The sequence below is a fragment of the Pelodiscus sinensis genome, chromosome 8 (assembly GCF_049634645.1).
Source record: "Pelodiscus sinensis isolate JC-2024 chromosome 8, ASM4963464v1, whole genome shotgun sequence".
NCBI classification, from domain to species: Eukaryota; Metazoa; Chordata; order Testudines; family Trionychidae; genus Pelodiscus; species Pelodiscus sinensis.
The window spans coordinates 561,196-581,977 of NC_134718.1; the positions used below are offsets into that span (position 1 = coordinate 561,196).

The window sequence follows — 20,782 nt, forward strand, 5'->3', positions numbered from 1 at the left end:
TGTCCTCCCCACGCCACTCCCACTGGGCCCCGCCCACGTGTCCTCCCCACGCCACTTCCGCTGGACCCCGCCCTCCCTGGAACCATCACCCGCCCACCTAGGGACCAATGCCCCACCTGGGGGCCCTTCTCTGGGATAAATGCCCCACCCGGGGTCCCTCCCTGGAACCAATGCCCCACATAAGGGCCTTCCCACCCCACCTGGGGCAAATCCCAGCCCCTGATCACAGGGAGGCAGCCTGGGATGGTGGGGGAGGAACTAGGCACGTTACTTCCCGTCTACAGCCTGTCACCCCCGTGACACGTCCACCCTCCCCCACAGCACCCGCAGAGCCTGCAGCCCCGTGGTATGGCCTGGACATACTCTGACCCTGCCAGCACTGCCTCCCAGGGCCCTCCAGGCCAGACCTGGCGCTCACCAGGAAGGGGGCGCAGGAGAAGACGAAGATGGACATGGCCTGAAGGTAGGAGAAGTGCAGCAAACTCCTCAGCTCCCGCGCCCGGATCTCCCCCACCCGCTGCTCGAACGAAGGTTCCCAGGCAAACAGCTTCAGATCTGCGAGAAACCCGCAGTGAACAGTCCTGGCACCCAGCAAGCCCCGCCCCCGCCGGGGCCCTGCCCTCCAGCCACCCCGTCTGCCACGGTGCTATGGGCTGGGGGGCACTGCCAAGGGGCAGCTGGGCACCATCCCCATGTGGGCCCCCATGTGCCCTGGAGCGGGATGGCTGGTGGAGTCTGTTCATGCCACTACCGGGGTGCCAGGCACCGCCCCGAATGCCCCAGGTGGGGATCCAGGGCCCCCCGAATGCCCCGTGGGGGGAGCCCAGGCACCGCCCCAAATGCCCCGCGGGGGGAGCCAGGCACCGCCCCGAATGCCCCAGGTGGGGATCCAGGGCCCCCCGAATGCCCCGTGGGGGGAGCCAGGCACCGCCCCGAATGCCCCGCAGGGGGATCCAGGCACCGCCCTGAATGCCCCGCGGGGGAGCCAGGCACCGCCCCGAATGCCCCAGGTGAGGATCCAGGCCCCCCCGAATGCCCCGCGGGGGGAGCCAGGCACCGCCCCAAATGCCCCAGGTGAGGATCCAGGCCCCCCAAATGCCCCGCAGGGGGAGCCAGGCACCGCCCCAATGCCCCAGGTGGGGATCCAGGGCCCCCCGAATGCCCCGCGGGGGGAGCCAGGCACCGCCCCAATGCCCCAGGTGAGGATCCAGGCCCCCCCGAATGCCCCGCGAGGGGAGCCAGGCACCGCCCCAATGCCCCAGGTGGGGATCCAGGGCCCCCCGAATGCCCCGTGGGGGGAGCCAGGCACCGCCCCAATGCCCCAGGTGGGGATCCAGGGCCCCCCAAATGCCCCGTGGGGGGAGCCAGGCACCGCCCCAATGCCCCAGGTGGGGATCCAGGGCCCCCCAAATGCCCCGTGGGGGGAGCCAGGCACCGCCTCAATGCCCCAGGTGGGGATCCAGGGCCCCCCAAATGCCCCGCAGGGGGAGCCAGGCACCGCCCCAATGCCCCAGGTGAGGATCCAGGGCCCCCCGAATACCCCGCGGGGGGAGCCAGGCACCGCCCCAATGCCCCAGGTGAGGATCCAGGGCCCCCCGAATACCCCGCGGGGGGAGCCAGGCACCGCCCCAATGCCCCAGGTGGGGATCCAGGCCCCCCCGAATGCCCCGCGGGGGGAGCCAGGCACCGCCCCAATGCCCCAGGTGGGGATCCAGGCCCCCCCGAATGCCCCGCGGGGGGAGCCAGGCACCGCCCCAATGCCCCAGGTGAGGATCCAGGGCCCCCCAAATGCCCCGTGGGGGGAGCCAGGCACCGCCCCAATGCCCCAGGTGGGGATCCAGGGCCCCCCGAATGCCCCGCGAGGGGAGCCAGGCACCGCCCCAATGCCCCAGGTGGGGATCCAGGGCCCCCCGAATGCCCCGTGGGGGGAGCCAGGCACCACCCCAATGCCCCAGGTGGGGATCCAGGGCCCCCCAAATGCCCCTCGGGGGGAGCCAGGCACCGCCCCAATGCCCCAGGTGGGGATCCAGGGCCCCCCGAATGCCCCGTGGGGGGAGCCAGGCACCGCCTCAATGCCCCAGGTGGGGATCCAGGCCCCCCCGAATGCCCCGCGGGGGGAGCCAGGCACCGCCCCAATGCCCCAGGTGGGGATCCAGGGCCCCCCGAATGCCCCGCGGGGGGAGGGGCCAGCCGGCACTGAGCTGGGAGGTCCATGTGCTCACCTTGATCCCACTGAGGATCTCATTCATTATTTTCATGCGCTCGTCCTTGTTCTTCATGTTCTTCATCTGCCCAGAGAAAAGCAGACGGGAAAGGCGAGGTGGGTCCCCCCAGCCCCCAATGCGAGGAGCAGCTCAACCCCCGCCCTGCCAGGGCTCTCCACCCGCAGGCCCCCCCAGACTCCTCTCTGGTCCCAGCTCCCCCCGGCCAGGGCCTGCACCAGCGGAGGGGCAGGGGGCTCAGCCGACTGGGGGGTCTGGGGACTGCAGGGCCCGGGGCAGCCCTGAGCCGGCTGCATCGCCTCTCCAGGGGCCCCTCTCCATTCCACTGCTGCTGCCAGCAAGCGGGCACCAGAGGGTGGGGCAGGCTGGGCGGGGGGGCTCCAGCACGGAGGGGCCTCTGCCTGCTAGCCGGGGGGCCCTGCCCAGCCCCTGACCTGAATGCCCCTGGCCTTGGTGACCAGGACAGCGTTGATGGGGATGACCAGCACCATGACCCCGATCCCGGCCAGGACGGAGGGGCCCAGCTCCCACCACAGGAAGAGGGTGGCCAGGGCGATCTGCAGCGGCGCCGACCACAGCTGGTGGAGGAAGTTGGTCAGGTCCATGAACCTCTGGGCGTCGGCCGCCATCAGGTTCACCGTCTCGCCCTGCGTGTGCTGCTTGCGGGTGGCGTTGCAGACGGACAGCGCCTAGGACGGGAGCGCGGTCAGCAGGGCCCAGAGCCATTGAAGCGCCTGGCTCTCGGCCACAGAGCCCAGCCCGCCCGGCCGACCCTGGGGACTCCATGCTGCAGGGAGGTGCCCCAGGACTGCAGCCCGCCTGTCCCTGCCCAGGGATCACTCCACAGAGCCCAGCCCGCCCGGCCGACCCTGGGGACTCCATGCTGCAGGGAGGTGCCCCAGGACTGCAGCCCGCCTGTCCCCGCCCAGGGATCACTCCACAGAGCCCAGCCCGCCCGGCCGACCCTGGGGACTCCATGCTGCAGGGAGGTGCCCCAGGACTGCAGCCCGCCTGTCCCCGCCCAGGGATCACTCCACAGAGCCCAGCCCGCCCAGCCGACCCTGGGGACTCCATGCTGCAGGGAGGTGCCCCCAGGACTGCAGCCCGCCTGACCCTGTCAGGGATCACTCCACAGAGCCCAGCCCGCCCGGCCGACCCTGGGGACTCCATGCTGCAGGGAGGTGCCCCAGGACTGCAGCCCGCCTGTCCCCGCCCAGGGATCACTCCACAGAGCCCAGCCCACCCGGCCGACCCTGGGGACTCCATGCTGCAGGGAGGTGCCCCAGGACTGCAGCCCGCCTGTCCCCGCCCAGGGATCACTCCACAGAGCCCAGCCCGCCCGGCCGACCCTGGGGACTCCATGCTGCAGGGAGGTGCCCCCAGGACTGCAGCCCGCCTGTCCCTGCCCAGGGATCACTCCACAGAGCCCAGCCCGCCCGGCCGACCCTGGGGACTCCATGCTGCAGGGAGGTGCCCCCAGGACTGCAGCCCGCCTGACCCTGTCAGGGATCACTCCACAGAGCCCAGCCCGCCCGGCCGACCCTGGGGACTCCATGCTGCAGGGAGGTGCCCCAGGACTGCAGCCCGCCTGTCCCCGCCCAGGGATCACTCCCCAGAGCCCAGCCTGCCTGTCCCTGCCCAGGGATCACTCCGCAGAGCCCAGCCCACCCGGCCGACCCTGGGGACTCCATGCTGCAGGGAGGTGCCCCCAGGACTGCAGCCCGCCTGTCCCTGCCCAGGGATCACTCCCCAGAGCCCAGCCCGCCCGGCCGACCCTGGGGACTCCATGCTGCAGGGAGGTGCCCCCAGGACTGCAGCCCGCCTGACCCTGTCAGGGATCACTCCACAGAGCCCAGCCCACCCGGCCGACCCTGGGGACTCCATGCTGCAGGGAGGTGCCCCCAGGACTGCAGCCCGCCTGTCCCTGCCCAGGGATCACTCCACAGAGCCCAGCCCGCCTGTCCCTGCCCAGGGATCACTCCACAGAGCCCAGCCCGCCTGTCCCTGCCCAGGGATCACTCCACAGAGCCCAGCCCGCCTGTCCCTGCCCAGGGATCACTCCACAGAGCCCAGCCCGCCTGTCCCTGCCCAGGGATCACTCCACAGAGCCCAGCCCGCCTGTCCCTGCCCAGGGATCACTCCACAGAGCCCAGCCCGCCTGGCCGACCCTGGGGACTCCATGCTGCAGGGAGGTGCCCCAGGACTGCAGCCCGCCTGTCCCTGCCCAGGGATCACTCCACAGAGCCCTGCCCGCCCGGCCGACCCTGGGGACTCCATGCTGCAGGGAGGTGGAGAGGAACAAAGGGAGGTGGATGCTGCCCTGGCTGGGGGGCAGGGCTGGAAGAGGGTTAGTTAGTTCCTGTCTGGAAGGCAGGGAATAAGGAGCTGGGGAGGGGGCTGGGACTCCCCTATCTCAAGGGGGGGCACTGAGGCCTCTTAGCCCCAGTTCCTGTAACCAGATTCCATCTGTGCTGCGCTGTGCTGGAGGAGCAATAAACCACCCTCAATTCCACTGGCTGGTGCAGTCTGTTCGTGCCATTTCGGGGTGCAGGAGACGGGGAACCCCCAACGCGCCGTCACAGGGACCCACCCACCTTCTTGTAGACAGCGGCCATGAGGGCGGTGCGCACGCTCAGGCCCAGCAGGAAGCAGAGCTGGAAGTACTGCTGCAGGCAGAGGGACTGGACCAGCACGGTGACCAGCAGCAGCAGCGCGTAGGCGTAGCCCTGCCAGGCGTGCGCCGAGCCGTCCGCCACGAAGGAGATCAGCAGCCTGAGAGCCAGGGCACCAGTGAGACCAGCCGGCATGGAGAGCCTGCCACAGGCCACCCCCCACGGACCCTCCCCCTGCCACAGAGACCCCCACGGACCCCGCCCCCTGCCACAGGCCACCCCCCACGGACCCTGCCCCCTGCCACAGGCCACCCCCCACGGACCCTGCCCCCTGCCACAGAGCCCCCCACGGACCCTGCCCCCTGCCACAGAGCCCCACACGGACCCTGTCCCCTGCCACAGGCCAGCCCCCCACGGACCCTGCCCCCTGCCACAGGCCACCCCCCACGGACCCTGCCCCCTGCCACAGGCCAGCCCCCCACGGATCCTGCCCCCCTGCCACAGGCCAGCCCCCCACGGATCCTGCCCCCCTGCCACAGGCCAGCCCCCCATGAATCCTGTCACTCCTCACAGGCCAGCCCCCCACGGATCCTGCCTCCCTGCCACAGGCCAGCCCCCCACGGATCCTGCCCCCCTGCCACAGGCCAGCCCCCCACGGATCCTGCCCCCCTGCCACAGGCCAGCCCCCCACGGATCCTGCCCCCCTGCCACAGGCCAGCCCCCCATGAATCCTGTCACCCCTGCCCACAGACCAGCCCCCTACACATCCTGCCACCCCTACCCCATAGACCAGCCCCCCATGGATCCTGCCACCCCTCACAGACCAGCCCCCCATGGATCCTGCCCCCCCTGCCCCACAGACCAGCCCCCTACACATCCTGCCACCCCTACCCCATAGACCAGCCCCCCATGGATCCTGCCACCCCTCACAGACCAGGCCCCCATGAATCCTGTCACCCCAGCCCACAGACCATCCCCTCATGCATCCTGCCACTCCTGCCCCACAGACTAGCCCCCTATGGATCCTGCCATATCTGCCCCACAGAGACCAGTCCCCAGGAACATTGCTGACACTGCCCAGAGACAAGCCCTCTGGGGTCACCTCTGGCCCCCAGACACCCCTTCCCCCCCCCAAGCGACACCCAGAAGGGCATCAGCACTCCCTCCTCAAAGCAACTAACTCTGGAGACATCCCCACCCCATCCCCACCCACAGACACCAGCCTCCCCCCCCCCGCCCAGCTGTAACAACCAGCCCTGGAGGGCGGAGCAGCCCCTGGCAGGGTGGGGGGCAGCCAGGGGGCCCTCTGGAGGCAACCCAGGGAGGCGGACTCACTTCAGCAGCTGGGGGCTGGCGAACACCAGCAGGTCGTGCACCAGCTTGAAAGCCACCGATTTCAGGAGGTTCCCGGCAAAGGTTCTGAGAAGGGTCTTCGCCAGCCAGGCCTTAGGGTGATCCCTGCCGTGGCCGCGGCCGTCCTCCGCCTCCTCCCTCTTCCTCCTCGACCGCTTCTCCTCCTAGCACGGAGCCAGCTGGGTCAGACAGGCCCCTGCGGCCGCACCCTGGCTCCGATACCCTCCCGTGCACTGCCTGGCTCCGATACCCCACGGGGCCCTGCCCCTCCCGTGCACTGCCTGGCTCCGATACCCTCCCGTGAACTGCCTGGCTCCGATACCCTCCCGTGCACTGCCTGGCTCCGATACCCCATGGGGCCCTGCCCCTCCCGTGCACTGCCTGGCTCCGATACCCGCCCGTGCACTGCCTGGCTCCGATACCCGACGGGACCCTGCCCCTCCCGTGCACTGCCTGGCTCCGATACCCTCCCGTGCACTGCCTGGCTCCGATACCCTCCCGTGCACTGCCTGGCTCCGATACCCCATGAGGCCCTGCCCCTCCTGTGCACCGCCTGACTCCGATACCCCACGGGGCCCTGCCCCTCCTGTGCACTGCCTGGCTCTGATACCCCACGGGGCTCTGCCCCTCCTGTGCACTGCCTGGCTCCGATACCCCATGGGGCCCTGCCCCTCCTGTGCACTGCCTGGCTCCGATACCCTCCCGTGCACTGCCTGGCTCCGATACCCCATGGGGCCCTGCCCCTCCTGTGCACTGCCTGGCTCCGATACCCTCCCGTGCACTGCCTGGCTCCGATACCCTCCCGTGCACTGCCTGGCTCCGATACCTTCCCGTGCACTGCCTGGCTCCGATACCCCACGGGGCCCTGCCCCTCCCGTGCACTGCCTGGCTCCGATACCCTCCCGTGCACTGCCTGGCTCCGATACCCCACGGGGCCCTGCCCCTCCTGTGCACTGCCTGGCTCCGATACCCTCCCGTGCACTGCCTGGCTCCGATACCCCACGGGGCCCTGCCCCTCCCATGCACTGCCTGGCTCCGATACCCCACGGGGCCCTGCCCCTCTCATACACTGCCTGGCTCCGATACCCCACGGGGCCCTGCCCCTCCCATGCACTGCCTGGGCTCGCCCAAGTGGATGCAGCGGCACGGCTGGCCCGGGGCAGGGGCCGTGAGACAGGCCTGTGGAGCTAGTGAGGGGAGCAGATCTTGAGACACGTGGGGCTCCCTCCAAGCCCCCTCCCCTCACTTGGAGCCAAGCGCCCACGGCCTGCGCCAGGGCCCACGGCAGGCAGGAGTTACCAGCACCAGGAAGTCTTTGCTGCAGGGCCTGCCGAGCCCATTCCTGAGCTCTGGGGCTGCCCTGGGCGAGCTCCTCTCCAGCGCCCGCCGGGCCTTGCGCAGCTCGGCCCGCATGTTCCTGTCAAACCTGCTGAAGACCTGCTGGGTTTTCACGTCTTCCCTCAAGTCCCAGAGATCCTCCATCTCCAAGGGCTTGCGATAGGCCCTCAGAACCATCCTGTGGGCAGGGAGAGCTGCAGGCAGCAACGCCGGAACGGGCCTCCTGCCGAGCGCCCCCGGGGCTGCTGAACCTCCCTGGCCGCGCAAGCCAAGAGCCGCTCCTCTGCCCCCGCAAGCCAAGAGCCCCTCCTCTGCCCCCGCAAGCCAAGAGCCGCTCCTCTGCCCCCGTAAGCCAAGAGCCCCTCCTCTGCCCCCGTAAGCCAAGAGCCCCTCCTCTGCCCCCGTAAGCCAAGAGCCCCTCCTCTGCCCCCGTAAACCAAGAGCCGCTCCTCTGCCCCCACAAACCAAGAGCCGCTCCTCTGCCCCCGTAAGCCAAGAGCCCCTCCTCTGCCCCCGTAAGCCAAGAGCCGCTCCTCTGCCCCCGTAAGCCAAGAGCCGCTCCTCTGCCCCCGTAAGCCAAGAGCCCCTCCTCTGCCCCCGTAAGCCAAGAGCCGCTCCTCTGCCCCCGCAAGCCAAGAGCCGCTTGAGACGTAGTGGGGGTACTTGCTGGGCTGTGGTGACCCCTGCTGTCTGGAGCAAGACCCAGCAGGGAAAACCTCGCTAGGCAGAGGTAATGCCAAACTTGTTGAACCAGTGGCCAGACACCCCCCATGGAGAGGAACAAAGGAAGGTGGATGCTGCCCTGGCTGGGGGGCAGGGCTGCAAGGGAATTTAGTTAGTTACTGTGGGAGAGCATGGAGGAGAGCCTAGGAGAAGGGGCTGGAGTTTAGGGGCCCAGTCTGCCCCATCTCAAGGGGGCCTGAGGCATCCTAGCCCAGCTCTGTGACCAGATTACATCTGTGCTGTGCTGTATCCTGGAGAGGCAATAAACTTCCTCTATTCCACCGGCTGGTGAAGTCTGTTTGTGCCATTTCGGGGTGCAGGAGACGGGGAACCCCCAACGCGCCGTCACACCGCTCCTCTGCCCCCGCAAGCCAAGAGCCGCTTCTCTGCCCCCGCAAGCCAAGAGCCGCTCCTCTGCCCCCGTAAGCCAAGAGCCGCTCCTCTGCCCCCGCAAGCCAAGAGCCCCTCCTCTGCCCCCGCAAGCCAAGAGCCCCTCCTCTGCCCCCGCAAGCCAAGAGCCGCTCCTCTGCCCCCGCAAGCCAAGAGCCCCTCCTCTGCCCCCGTAAGCCAAGAGCCGCTCCTCTGCCCCCGCAAGCCAAGAGCCCCTCCTCTGCCCCCGTAAGCCAAGAGCCGCTCCTCTGCCCCCGTAAGCCAAGAGCCCCTCCTCTGCCCCCGCAAGCCAAGAGCCGCTCCTCTGCCCCCGCAAGCCAAGAGCCGCTCCTCTGCCCCCGTAAGCCAAGAGCCCCTCCTCTGCCCCCGCAAGCCAAGAGCCGCTCCTCTGCCCCCGTAAGCCAAGAGCCGCTCCTCTGCCCCCGTAAGCCAAGAGCCCCTTCTCTGCCCCCGTAAGCCAAGAGCCGCTCCTCTGCCCCCGTAAGCCAAGAGCCGCTCCTCTGCCCCCGCAAGCCAAGAGCCGCTCCTCTGCCCCCGTAAGCCAAGAGCCGCTCCTCTGCCCCCGTAAGCCAAGAGCCCCTCCTCTGCCCCCGTAAGCCAAGAGCCGCTCCTCTGCCCCCGCAAGCCAAGAGCCGCTCCTCTGCCCCCGTAAGCCAAGAGCCGCTCCTCTGCCCCCGCAAGCCAAGAGCCCCTCCTCTGCCCCCGTAAGACAAGAGCCGCTCCTCTGCCCCCGCAAGCCAAGAGCCGCTCCTCTGCCCCCGTAATCCAAGAGGCCCTCCTCTGCCCCCGCAAGCCAAGAGCCGCTCCTCTGCCCCCGCAAGCCAAGAGCCGCTCCTCTGCCCCCGTAAGCCAAGAGCCGCTCCTCTGCCCCCGTAAACCAAGAGCCCCTCCTCTGCCCCCGTAAGCCAAGAGCCGCTCCTCTGCCCCCGTAAACCAAGAGCCGCTCCTCTGCCCCCGTAAGCCAAGAGCCCCTCCTCTGCCCCCGTAAGCCAAGAGCCGCTCCTCTGCCCCCGCAAGCCAAGAGCCGCTCCTCTGCCCCCGTAAGCCAAGAGCCGCTCCTCTGCCCCCGTAAGCCAAGAGCCCCTCCTCTGCCCCCGTAAGCCAAGAGCCGCTCCTCTGCCCCCGTAAGCCAAGAGCCCCTCCTCTGGCCCCGCAAGCCAAGAGCCACTCCTCTGCCCCCGCAAGCCAAGAGCCGTTCCTCTGCCCCCGCAAGCCAAGAGCCGCTCCTCTGCCCCCGTAAGCCAAGAGCCCCTCCTCTGCCCCCGCAAGCCAAGAGCCGTTCCTCTGCCCCCGCAAGCCAAGAGCCGCTCCTCTGCCCCCGTAAGCCAAGAGCCCCTCCTCTGCCCCCGTAAGCCAAGAGACCCTCCTCTGCCCCCGTAAGCCAAGAGCCCCTCCTCTGCCCCCGTAAACCAAGAGCCGCTCCTCTGCCCCCACAAACCAAGAGCCGCTCCTCTGCCCCCGTAAGCCAAGAGCCCCTCCTCTGCCCCCGTAAGCCAAGAGCCCCTCCTCTGCCCCCGCAAGCCAAGAGCCGCTCCTCTGCCCCCGTAAGCCAAGAGCCGCTCCTCTGCCCCCGTAAGCCAAGAGCCCCTCCTCTGCCCCCGTAAGCCAAGAGCCGCTCCTCTGCCCCCGCAAGCCAAGAGCCGCTTGAGACGTAGTGGGGGTACTTGCTGGGCTGTGGTGACCCCTGCTGTCTGGAGCAAGACCCAGCAGGGAAAACCTCGCTAGGCAGAGGTAATGCCAAACTTGTTGAACCAGTGGCCAGACACCCCCCATGGAGAGGAACAAAGGAAGGTGGATGCTGCCCTGGCTGGGGGGCAGGGCTGCAAGGGAATTTAGTTAGTTACTGTGGGAGAGCATGGAGGAGAGCCTAGGAGAAGGGGCTGGAGTTTAGGGGCCCAGTCTGCCCCATCTCAAGGGGGCCTGAGGCATCCTAGCCCAGCTCTGTGACCAGATTACATCTGTGCTGTGCTGTATCCTGGAGAGGCAATAAACTTCCTCTATTCCACCGGCTGGTGAAGTCTGTTTGTGCCATTTCGGGGTGCAGGAGACGGGGAACCCCCAACGCGCCGTCACACCGCTCCTCTGCCCCCGCAAGCCAAGAGCCCCTCCTCTGCCCCCGCAAGCCAAGAGCCGCTTCTCTGCCCCCGCAAGCCAAGAGCCGCTCCTCTGCCCCCGTAAGCCAAGAGCCGCTCCTCTGCCCCCGCAAGCCAAGAGCCCCTCCTCTGCCCCCGTAAGCCAAGAGCCCCTCCTCTGCCCCCGCAAGCCAAGAGCCGCTCCTCTGCCCCCGCAAGCCAAGAGCCGCTCCTCTGCCCCCGCAAGCCAAGAGCCGCTCCTCTGCCCCCGTAAGCCAAGAGCCCCTCCTCTGCCCCCGTAAGCCAAGAGCCCCTCCTCTGCCCCCGCAAGCCAAGAGCCCCTCCCCTGCCCCCGCAAGCCAAGAGCCCCTCCTCTGCCCCGTAAGCCAAGAGCCGCTCCTCTGCCCCCGTAAGCCAAGAGCCTCTCCTCTGCCCCCGTAAGCCAAGAGCCGCTCCTCTGCCCCCGCAAGCCAAGAGCCCCTCCTCTGCCCCGTAAGCCAAGAGCCCCTCCTCTGCCCCCGTAAGCCAAGAGCCTCTCCTCTGCCCCCGTAAGCCAAGAGCCGCTCCTCTGCCCCCGTAAGCCAAGAGCCTCTCCTCTGCCCCCGCAAGCCAAGAGCCCCTCCTCTGCCCCCGCAAGCCAAGAGCCCCTCCTCTGCCCCCATAAGCCAAGAGCCGCTCCTCTGCCCCCGCAAGCCAAGAGCCGCTCCTCTGCCCCCGTAATCCAAGAGGCCCTCCTCTGCCCCCGCAAGCCAAGAGCCGCTCCTCTGCCCCCGCAAGCCAAGAGCCGCTCCTCTGCCCCCGTAAGCCAAGAGCCGCTCCTCTGCCCCCGTAAACCAAGAGCCCCTCCTCTGCCCCCGTAAGCCAAGAGCCGCTCCTCTGCCCCCGTAAACCAAGAGCCGCTCCTCTGCCCCCGTAAGCCAAGAGCCGCTCCTCTGCCCCCGTAAGCCAAGAGCCCCTCCTCTGGCCCCGTAAGCCAAGAGCCGCTCCTCTGCCCCCGTAAGCCAAGAGCCGCTCCTCTGCCCCCGCAAGCCAAGAGCCGTTCCTCTGCCCCCGCAAGCCAAGAGCCGCTCCTCTGCCCCCGTAAGCCAAGAGCCCCTCCTCTGCCCCCGCAAGCCAAGAGCCCCTCCTCTGCCCCCGCAAGCCAAGAGCCGCTCCTCTGCCCCCGTAAGCCAAGAGCCCCTCCTCTGCCCCCGCAAGCCAAGAGCCGTTCCTCTGCTCCCGTAAGCCAAGAGCCCCTCCTCTGCCCCCGCAAGCCAAGAGCCGCTCCTCTGCCCCCGTAAGCCAAGAGCCGCTCCTCTGCCCCCGCAAGCCAAGAGCCCCTCCTCTGCCCCCGCAAGCCAAGAGCCCCTCCTCTGCCCCCGTAAGCCAAGAGCCGCTCCTCTGCCCCCGTAAGCCAAGAGCGGCTCCTCTGCCCCCGTAAGCCAAGAGCCGCTCCTCTGGCCCCGCAAGCCAAGAGCCGCTCCTCTGCCCCCGCAAGCCAAGAGCCGCTCCTCTGCCCCCGTAAGCCAAGAGCCGCTCCTCTGCCCCCGCAAGCCAAGAGCGGCTCCTCTGCCCCCGTAAGCCAAGAGCCGCTCCTCTGGCCCCGCAAGCCAAGAGCCGCTCCTCTGCCCCCGCAAGCCAAGAGCCGCTCCTCTGCCCCCGCAAGCCAAGAGCCGCTCCTCTGGCCCCGCAAGCCAAGAGCCGCTCCTCTGCCCCCGTAAGCCAAGAGCCGCTCCTCTGCCCCCGCAAGCCAAGAGCCCCTCCTCTGCCCCCGTAAGCCAAGAGCCCCTCCTCTGCCCCCGTAAGCCAAGAGCCGCTCCTCTGCCCCCGCAAGCCAAAAGCCGCTCCTCTGCCCCCGTAAGCCAAGAGCCCCTCCTCTGCCCCCGCAAGCCAAGAGCCGCTCCTCTGCTCCCGTAAGCCAAGAGCCGCTCCTCTGCCCCCGTAAGCCAAGAGCCGTTCCTCTGCCCCCGCAAGCCAAGAGCCGCTCCTCTGCCCCCGTAAGCCAAGAGCCCCTCCTCTGCCCCCGTATCGTCCCCGCTGGGCTGACGGGGCAGACGTGAACCCAGCTCAGCAGAGTCAGAAAACAGCATCTGAGCAGCTGCTCCCTGCCTCGCCCTGCCCCGCCGCGCCCCGCCCTGCCCTGCCCTGCCCCGCCCCGCCCGGCCCTGCCCCACCTACCTGCTGTACCAGCCGAAGGTGAGAGTGCTCAGGAAGGAGGCCGTGACCTCTGGGTTCTAGGAGACAGAGAGGAGTCTGTTCGCCACAGCCAGACCTGTGCAAGCGCCAACTCAGCCTCCCCCTTCCAAGGGGAACCCTGGGGGCCCGCGCTGGGCTGAGGGGGAGCCACGGCCAGTCCCACAGAGTCCATGGGGCTGGGCCGGCCCCTCTTGCGACCTGCACCGGCTGAAAGGCTGCGAGTGGGGACTCCTCCGCCCACACCGAGGCCTCCCGGACCCCAGGACGCGAGACGGGATCTCACCCGGGAGCCACCTTGTGGCCTCCCCCCCAGCCCAAGCTGCCCCCAGGCTCTGCCGGCCACGCTCACCCCACGGCCCAGCGCCCGCCGCACAGGCTCACCTTCTTGGCCACGCCCTCCGCTTCCGGGGCCACGTCCGAGAACGCCGAGGTGAGCAAGAGGAGGAGCTGGAGCCCATAGGAGATGAGGAAGAGGCTGAACCGGGGCAGGTCAGGAACTGGGCCCTGGGGAAAGGAAAGTCCTCAGGGACTGAGGCATCTGCAGGCATGGTACCAACACAGCCCACCCTGGGGCAGGGAAGTGAGCGGCAATGGGCCTTCCCACAGCAGCGCCTCCAGCCCCAGGGCTAACCGGAAATTCACGTGCAGCTGCGGATGACTACATTACCCCCTAGTTCGAACCAGCGGGTAGAGCAGACAGACCCCCAGAGAAGAGTGGTGGAGAGCGATTTCTCCTTCCCTCTCCCCCGTATTTCCCATGGGTGCGTACTTAGGCGAGGCTGCAGGGCCTCAAAAGCTGATGCTTGTTAAGAGCCCACAAGGGAGGAGAAGTCCCTGGGCCGTGCTCGGGGGGTGAGGGATTTCACAGGGGCCTTGGCCCCCAGGTCCCACCACTCCTGACCGGCAGTGCCTTCCGGATGAGCGTCTGGAGCGGGAACACGGAGCAGAGCAGGGAGAGGATCCAGAAGAGGACGAGCGGCCCAGAGTCCCTGCGCCGGTGGAAGCGCTGAGTGTCATGCAGCAGCAGAACCAGGAACTGGGGAGAGAGCGAAGTGGGTCAGCGCCGGGGTGACAGAAACCCAGGACAGTGTCCCCTGGGTGGGCCCCCAGGGGCCCATGACTGGAGATTACACACGGGCCTCAGGAAGCCCGAGATGCAGAATCTGGCTCCCCCGATCCGTGACCCCTGCCTGAGTGTGCAGGGAGCCTGACCCCTTCATTCAGCAGCCTCCCGCAGGACGAGGGGCCGGCCTGGCAGTGCACGTCCGTGTCTGCGGTAACTGTCACTGCCCCCGGCCCCTGGCCCTGCCCTGCAGCCCCGCCTGCTCGGGAGTTCCCTGCGACTCAGCCTGACCCTCCCTTTCCACTGCCCCCGGCCCCTGGCCCTGCCCTGCAGCCCCGCCTGCTCGGGAGTTCCCTGCGACTCAGCCTGACCCGCCCTTTCCACTGCCCCCGCATGGAGGCTCTTACCCAGCTTGCCGTGTACAGGGCGGGGTTGCTGTACTGCACCGCGGGGTTCCTGCTGGCCGGAGCCGGGTGGGGGGGGCTGGCCAAAGTCCTCGGCCAGCGTGAAGGCCAGTTCAGCCATGGCTGTCAGCAAGAGCAGTGCCGTCAGCGCCTGCGGGGACAGCGGCCGTCAGGAGAGACGTGAGCCTGCTCCCTGCCTGTTGGCTTACGAGGGAACAGCCCTGGGGCTCCCCACACTCCCGGGGGAGCGGCACCGCGCCGCCAGGCCCCCCTCCTACAGCCCTGGGGCTCCTCACACCCCCCCCGGGGGAGCGGCACCGCGCCGCCAGGCCCCCCCCCCTACTGCCCTGGGGCTCCCCACACCCCCCCGGGGGAGCGGCACCGCGCTGCCAGGCCCCCCCCACTGCCCTGGGGCTCCCCACCCCCCCCGGGGGAGCGGCACCGCGCCGCCAGGCCCCCCTCCTACAGCCCTGGGGCTCCTCACCCCCCCCCCGGGGGAGCGGCACCGCGCCGCCAGGCCCCCCCCACTGCCCTGGGGCTCCCCACAACCCCCGGGGGAGCGGCACCGCGCTGCCAGGCCCCCCCTACTGCCCTGGGGCTCCCCACACCCCCCCCGGGGGAGCGGCACCGCGCTGCCAGGCCCCCCCCACTGCCCTGGGGCTCCCCACCCCCCCCGGGGGAGCGGCACCGCGCCGCCAGGCCCCCCCCCCTACAGCCCTGGGGCTCCCCACACCCCCCCCGGGGGAGCGGCACCGCGCCGCCAGGCCCCCCCCACTGCCCTGGGGCTCCCCACACCCCCCGGGGGAGCGGCACCGCGCCGCCATGCCCCCCCTACTGCCCTGGGGCTCCCCACACCCCCTGGGGGAGCGGCACCGCGCCGCCAGGCCCCCCCTACTGCCCTGGGGCTCCCCACACCCCCCGGGGGAGCGGCACCGCACCACCAGGCCCCCCCCACTGCCCTGGGGCTCCCCACACCCCCCGGGGGAGCAACACCGCGCCGCCAGGCCCCCCCCACTGCCCTGGGGCTCCCCACACCCCCCGGGGGAGCGGCACCGCGCCGCCAGGCCCCCCCTACTGCCCTGGGGCTCCCCACACCCCCCCGGGGGAGCGGCACCGCGCCGCCAGGCCCCCCCTACTGCCCTGGGTCTCCCCACACCCCCCCGGGGGAGCGGCACCCACTGCACCCCACGGTATCCTCAGCCCAGCCCCCCTGCGCCCCACGGTATCCTCAGCCCAGCCCCCCTGCGCCCCATGATATCCTCAGCCCAGCCCCCTTGTGCCCCACGGTATCCTCAGCCCAGCCCCCCTGCGCCCCACGATATCCTCAGCCCAGCCCCCTTGTGCCCCACGGTATCCTCAGCCCAGCCCCCCTGCGCCCCACGGTATCCTCAGCCCAGCCCCCCTGCGCCCCATGATATCCTCAGCCCAGCCCCCTTGTGCCCCACGGTATCCTCAGCCCAGCCCCCCTGCGCCCCACGGTATCCTCAGCCCAGCCCCCCTGCGCCCCACGATATCCTCAGCCCAGCCCCCTTGTGCCCCACGGTATCCTCAGCCCAGCTCCCCTGCGCCCCATTGTATCCTCAGCCCAGCCCCCTTGCGCCCCACGGTATCCTCAGCCCAGCCCCCCTGCGCCCCACGGTATCCTCAGCCCAGCCCCCTTGTGCCCCACGGTATCCTCAGCCCAGCTCCCCTGCGCCCCATTGTATCCTCAGCCCAGCCCCCCTGCGCCCCACGGTATCCTCAGCCCAGCCCCCCTGTGCCCCACGGTATCCTCAGCCCAGCCCCCTTGTGCCCCACGGTATCCTCAGCCCAGCTCCCCTGTGCCCCACTGTATCCTCAGCCCAGCTCCCCTGCGCCCCATTGTATCCTCAGCCCAGCCCCCCTGCGCCCCACGGTATCCTCAGCCCAGCTCCCCTGCGCCCCATTGTATCCTCAGCCCAGCCCCCCTGCGCCCCACGGTATCCTCAGCCCAGCCCCCCTGTGCCCCATGGTGCCCCCAGCCCAGGGCACTCCCCCCCTCGGACCTCATTGCCCCCTGGCTGTGGGGCCGTAGCGCGTGGTACCTGCTTGGTGAGGTAGATCTTGGTGAGAGATGATTTCTTGGTTCTGGGTTTACACAGGGGAAGCAGCTGCCAAGGGGCCAAGAGCCAGAGGAAGCCCAGAGGGATCCAGACCAGCACGGTCTGCTCAAAGCAGGGCGGCAGGTCGGGCTGGGGCGTGTCCAGCAGGGAAGCATTCTGGGCAGCACAGGGAAGAGTCATTTGTCACACCACAAACTCACCAGCACCCCCGCAGATCCCCCAGCCCCGAGCGAGCCTCTGCCCGTCTGCTCCCTGGCGCCATGTGTGCAAGCACCTCTCCCCCGACGCACAGCCGGGTCTCGCAAACAGACACCGACCAGCACCCCGAGGCGCACTCGCTCCGCTCACGGACGGGAACCCTGCACTGGACCCCTACTCCCCCAAACATAGACCCAACCCCCAGCCATTCAGTGCCCCTCCCCTAAACATAGACATGCTTTGACTTCCAGATTGGGGGGGTCAGACAAATGGGGCTGTACGGGGCGGGGTGCACACCAATTCCATGCCTGCCCACAGGCACCATTTCACGTTTGGGAGAGAAGTGACATGTTAACCTGATTCCCAGGGTTACTTGGGCACCTGAAGGCGCTAGTGCTTTTGCAGAAAAGACCTTGGAAATATTTTCCAAGGAGCTCGGGGTCTAATTCCTACACCACGAACCTTTTGCAGGTTGGGGGCCCAGGAGCAGCACAGGAGCAGCAAACAGAGGAGTAACGGTAGTTCGGAATAGGAAGCCTAATCCGAACTACCTAGTTTGTGCCGCGTGTAGCCGCGGGGCATGGAGTCCGAACTAGCGGACATTTAAAAATGGCAGCGCCCGGCAAGATGCAAATGAAGCCTGGGAAATTCAAATCCCGGGCTTCATTTGAAACTCCGGTTGACTACATTACCACCCTAGTTCGAACTAGGGTGGTAGTGTAGACATACCCACAGGGATCTTCCGGAAAAGGCTTTATTTTCTGAAAGATCCCGTCTAGACTGGCGCTTTTCTCCGGCAAAGCCCCGAGCCAGAAAAAAGCGGCAGCCATGTTCATGCAAATGCCGCGGGGGATATTTAAGTCCCCCATGGCATTTGCAATTCCGACTGGTCTCATTAGCATCCCTTTTCCGGAAGAGGGTGCCAATGTAGACACAGCCCGAGCGTATTAAATTCACATGTAGCTAATGGTTCAAATGGTGGACGCATTAGCGTGTCTAAGACGAGCTCTAAGTTCCAAGAGTCCGGAGGTCGCTTGTACTCAGGAAAGAGATTAGTAATTCCTTTTAGAAACCTCTTTGTAGTTGGGTGAGAAAAGGGGGTGAACCCTTCTACGGGCTGATGAAAAGCCGCGGTCACCGCCAGGTGGGCTTTGAGCGAGGAGATAGCGAGTCCTGTTTGTTTGAGATGTAGAATATAGTCCAGTGCGGACTGCAATGAGGGTGTGGTAGGTGGTAAGCTATTGGTGATGCACCATTATTGGAATCTGCACCATTTATGAAGGGAAGTAGCTCGTGTTGAGGGTTTTCTGCTGTGTCGAAGAACATTTTTCACCTCATGAGAACAAGTTATCTCCGTTTGCTTGAACCAGATAGGAACCAGGCCGTGAGAGCGAGGCGATATGGTTGCTGATGGAGAGTGCGGCCATGGTCCTGCGTGAGAATGTCTGGACGATTCGGAAGATGGAAGGGATGATGAGGAGACATCCGAAAGAGGTAAGGGAACCATATCTGGCAGGGCCAGAATGGTGCTATTAAAATCACTGTTGCATTGTCCGCAAGTATCTTCTCTAGGACCCTGGATATTAGTGGAATGGGAGGGAATGCTAACGGCAACTTCCCGCTCCAGTTGTAAAGGAAAGCATCCTCTAGGGAGACTCAACCTATGCCCGCTCTGGAGCAATAGTGAGCGCTCGTGTTGTACTGAGTGGCAAAGAGGTCGACTAACGGGTGACCCCACTTGTCGAATATAGCGCGTAGTACGTGTGGGTGTATCTCCCACTCGTGCTGTTGACTGAATTGCCTGCTGAGCGCGTCGGCCGTGGTGTTGGCCTTCCCTGGTAGGTAAGCAGCTATAAGAGTCACTCTGTGAAGATTGCAGAAGTTCCAAAGGTAGACGGCCTCCATGCACAGGGAGTGGGAACGAGCTCCTCTCTGTCTGTTTATATAGTAAACGGTGGTAATATTGTCTGTCAGAACCATGGCAACCCGGTTGCGGAGGCAGGGAAGGAAATGTCTGCATGCATTTGAGACAGCTCGTAATTCTAATAGGTTTATGTGGAGAAGAGACTCCTCTGGGGACCATCGACCTTGAACCTGACTGTCTTGAGTGTGCGCCTCCCATCCGATCAACGAGGCATCCGTTGTAAGTTGTATCGTGGGTTGCGGTTTGTGAAAGGGCATGCCTGCCGTGATGTCATCCACCAGCAAAGAGAACGTTTGACTATGACAAGAACTAATACGGACCTGTGTAGATCACTCCTAGGCGACAAAGATAAGCCGCCGCTACTGCAAGAGTCTTCGAGAAAACTCTCGGAGCTGATGACAGTCCGAATGGCAGGACCTCGTACTGATAATGATTGTCCCCTAGTACGAAACAAAGAAATCGCCGGTGTGCTGGATGTATGGCGATATGGAAGTAGGCATCCTGCAAATCGAGGGATGCGAACCAGTCGTGTTGTTCCAGTGCTGGAATGATCTTTGCCAAAGTCACCATCCTGAAGCACTGTCGCATAGGTAGTGATTCAATTGCCAAAGGTCGAGTATAGGCCTCCACCCGCCTGATTTCTTCTCCGTTAGAAAATAATGGGAGTAAAACCTCCTGCCGTGGAAAGGCTCTGGAACCCTCTCTATAGCCTCTAGCACAAGGAGGTGGGATACCTTTGGACAAGAAGAGATTAGTGAGAAGTGTCCCTGAAGAGGGAGAGGAGGGGGGGTGGGAGGGAGCGAGAGAAATGGAATCACATAACCAGATGTTATCAGCTGTATGACCATCGATCTGACGTGATGGCAGCCCAACGATGTCGGAAGGGCCTTAAGTGGTGGTGGAACAACGCCTTGGTGACGGTGAAAGAGGGTATCAACGGAATGGTTTGCAGTCCCTCGATGCTCGCGTCAAACTTGCTGTTTGTTCGACTGCTGTTGCGTTGGTCTGGGCTGCTGAGGGCAACGCCTCTGGGGACACTGACAGCCTCTTTGAGCATCGTACTATCTCCTCTGGTGTGGTGTGTAGGGGAATGGTCTCTGCCTCTAATAAGGCGTGTAACGTACATCCCCATTGTTCTTAAGGTAGTACGTGTGTCCTTTCCAGAATACAAAACTTGGTCTGTCCTATCGGCGAACAGGTTCTGTCTATTAAATGGCAGATCTTCAACCTTGGTCTGGAGTTCTTTGGGGGTCGCTGCCATGTGAAGTCAGGATGCTCGTCGCATAACGATAGATGTCGCCGTGGTGTGGGCTGCCGTGTCTGCTGCATCTAGCGTGATGTAGAGCACTGATCGTGAAGATGTGAAGCCCTCTTGTATAACACTCTTGAGTATCTGGCGCTTAGACTCCAGGAGGTGTTCTAAGAGAGGGACCAGTTTGGTGTAATTGTCGAAGGTATGATTAGCTAACAAGGCAGAATAGTTAGCCATGCAGAGTGACAAAGTGGTGGAAGAGTAGACTTTCCTGCCAATCAGGTCCAGCTGTTTAACATCCTTATCCCCTGCAGTGTTCTTATACTGGGGTGCCTTTGACCTTTGCTGAACTGCATCCAGAATGAGGGAATTAGGACCAGGGTGGTTGAACAAGAAGTCCATGCCAGTAGCCGGGATGAAATATTTCTTATCCGCCTTTTTGTTTGTGGGTGGGGCAGAGGCCGGCGTTTGCCAAATGGAATCGGCTATTTCTAAAATAGCATCATCTAGTGGAAGAGCTATCTTCAAAGACTGGGAGGGGTGAAGATTCCTCAACAAGTGATGCTGTTTCTGTTGCACTTCTCTTAGCCTGACATTTTGAGTCTCAGTGACCCTTTTAAAAAGTTCTTGAAAGTCTTTGATGTCATCCGTGAGAGAGGTACCCCCTGGAATACAGCGCCATCAGGGGACGATGATGCTACCTCCGTCGGAAACTGATGCTCTGTATCGGGTGGGTAGCCTGCATCCACTGGCACGCATTCAAGAGGCATGGATTGATTGCTTGAAGGTGTGGAGGGTCTGTCAGGCTGTGGGGAAATGGACACACGCTTGGGTGGTGCCACAGATGATGGAGCCGGTGACAAAGACACAGCTGCCGAGTGAGACGGCGATCATAGCGACTGATCCCTGGAATCATATCGCCTGTACCAGTGGTTGTCATGATATGGAGAATAAATGTAATGACGTGCGTAACGG

The 20,782-nt window shown here is 65.9% G+C and overlaps 1 protein-coding gene across 1 annotated transcript in view; it reads right to left on the bottom strand.

The window, feature by feature from the left end:
• The window catches only part of ABCC2 (ATP binding cassette subfamily C member 2), an 84,339-nt gene that overhangs the window by 54,562 nt on the left and 8,995 nt on the right, over positions 1-20,782 (bottom strand). The window contains 12 exon segments of the mRNA XM_075934449.1: positions 419-555; positions 2,219-2,288; positions 2,657-2,911; positions 4,817-4,994; positions 6,170-6,351; positions 7,487-7,703; positions 12,868-12,923; positions 13,267-13,389; positions 13,787-13,921; positions 14,356-14,430; positions 14,432-14,503; positions 16,416-16,589. Coding sequence (XP_075790564.1) covers positions 419-555; positions 2,219-2,288; positions 2,657-2,911; positions 4,817-4,994; positions 6,170-6,351; positions 7,487-7,703; positions 12,868-12,923; positions 13,267-13,389; positions 13,787-13,921; positions 14,356-14,430; positions 14,432-14,503; positions 16,416-16,589 — 1,674 coding nt within the window.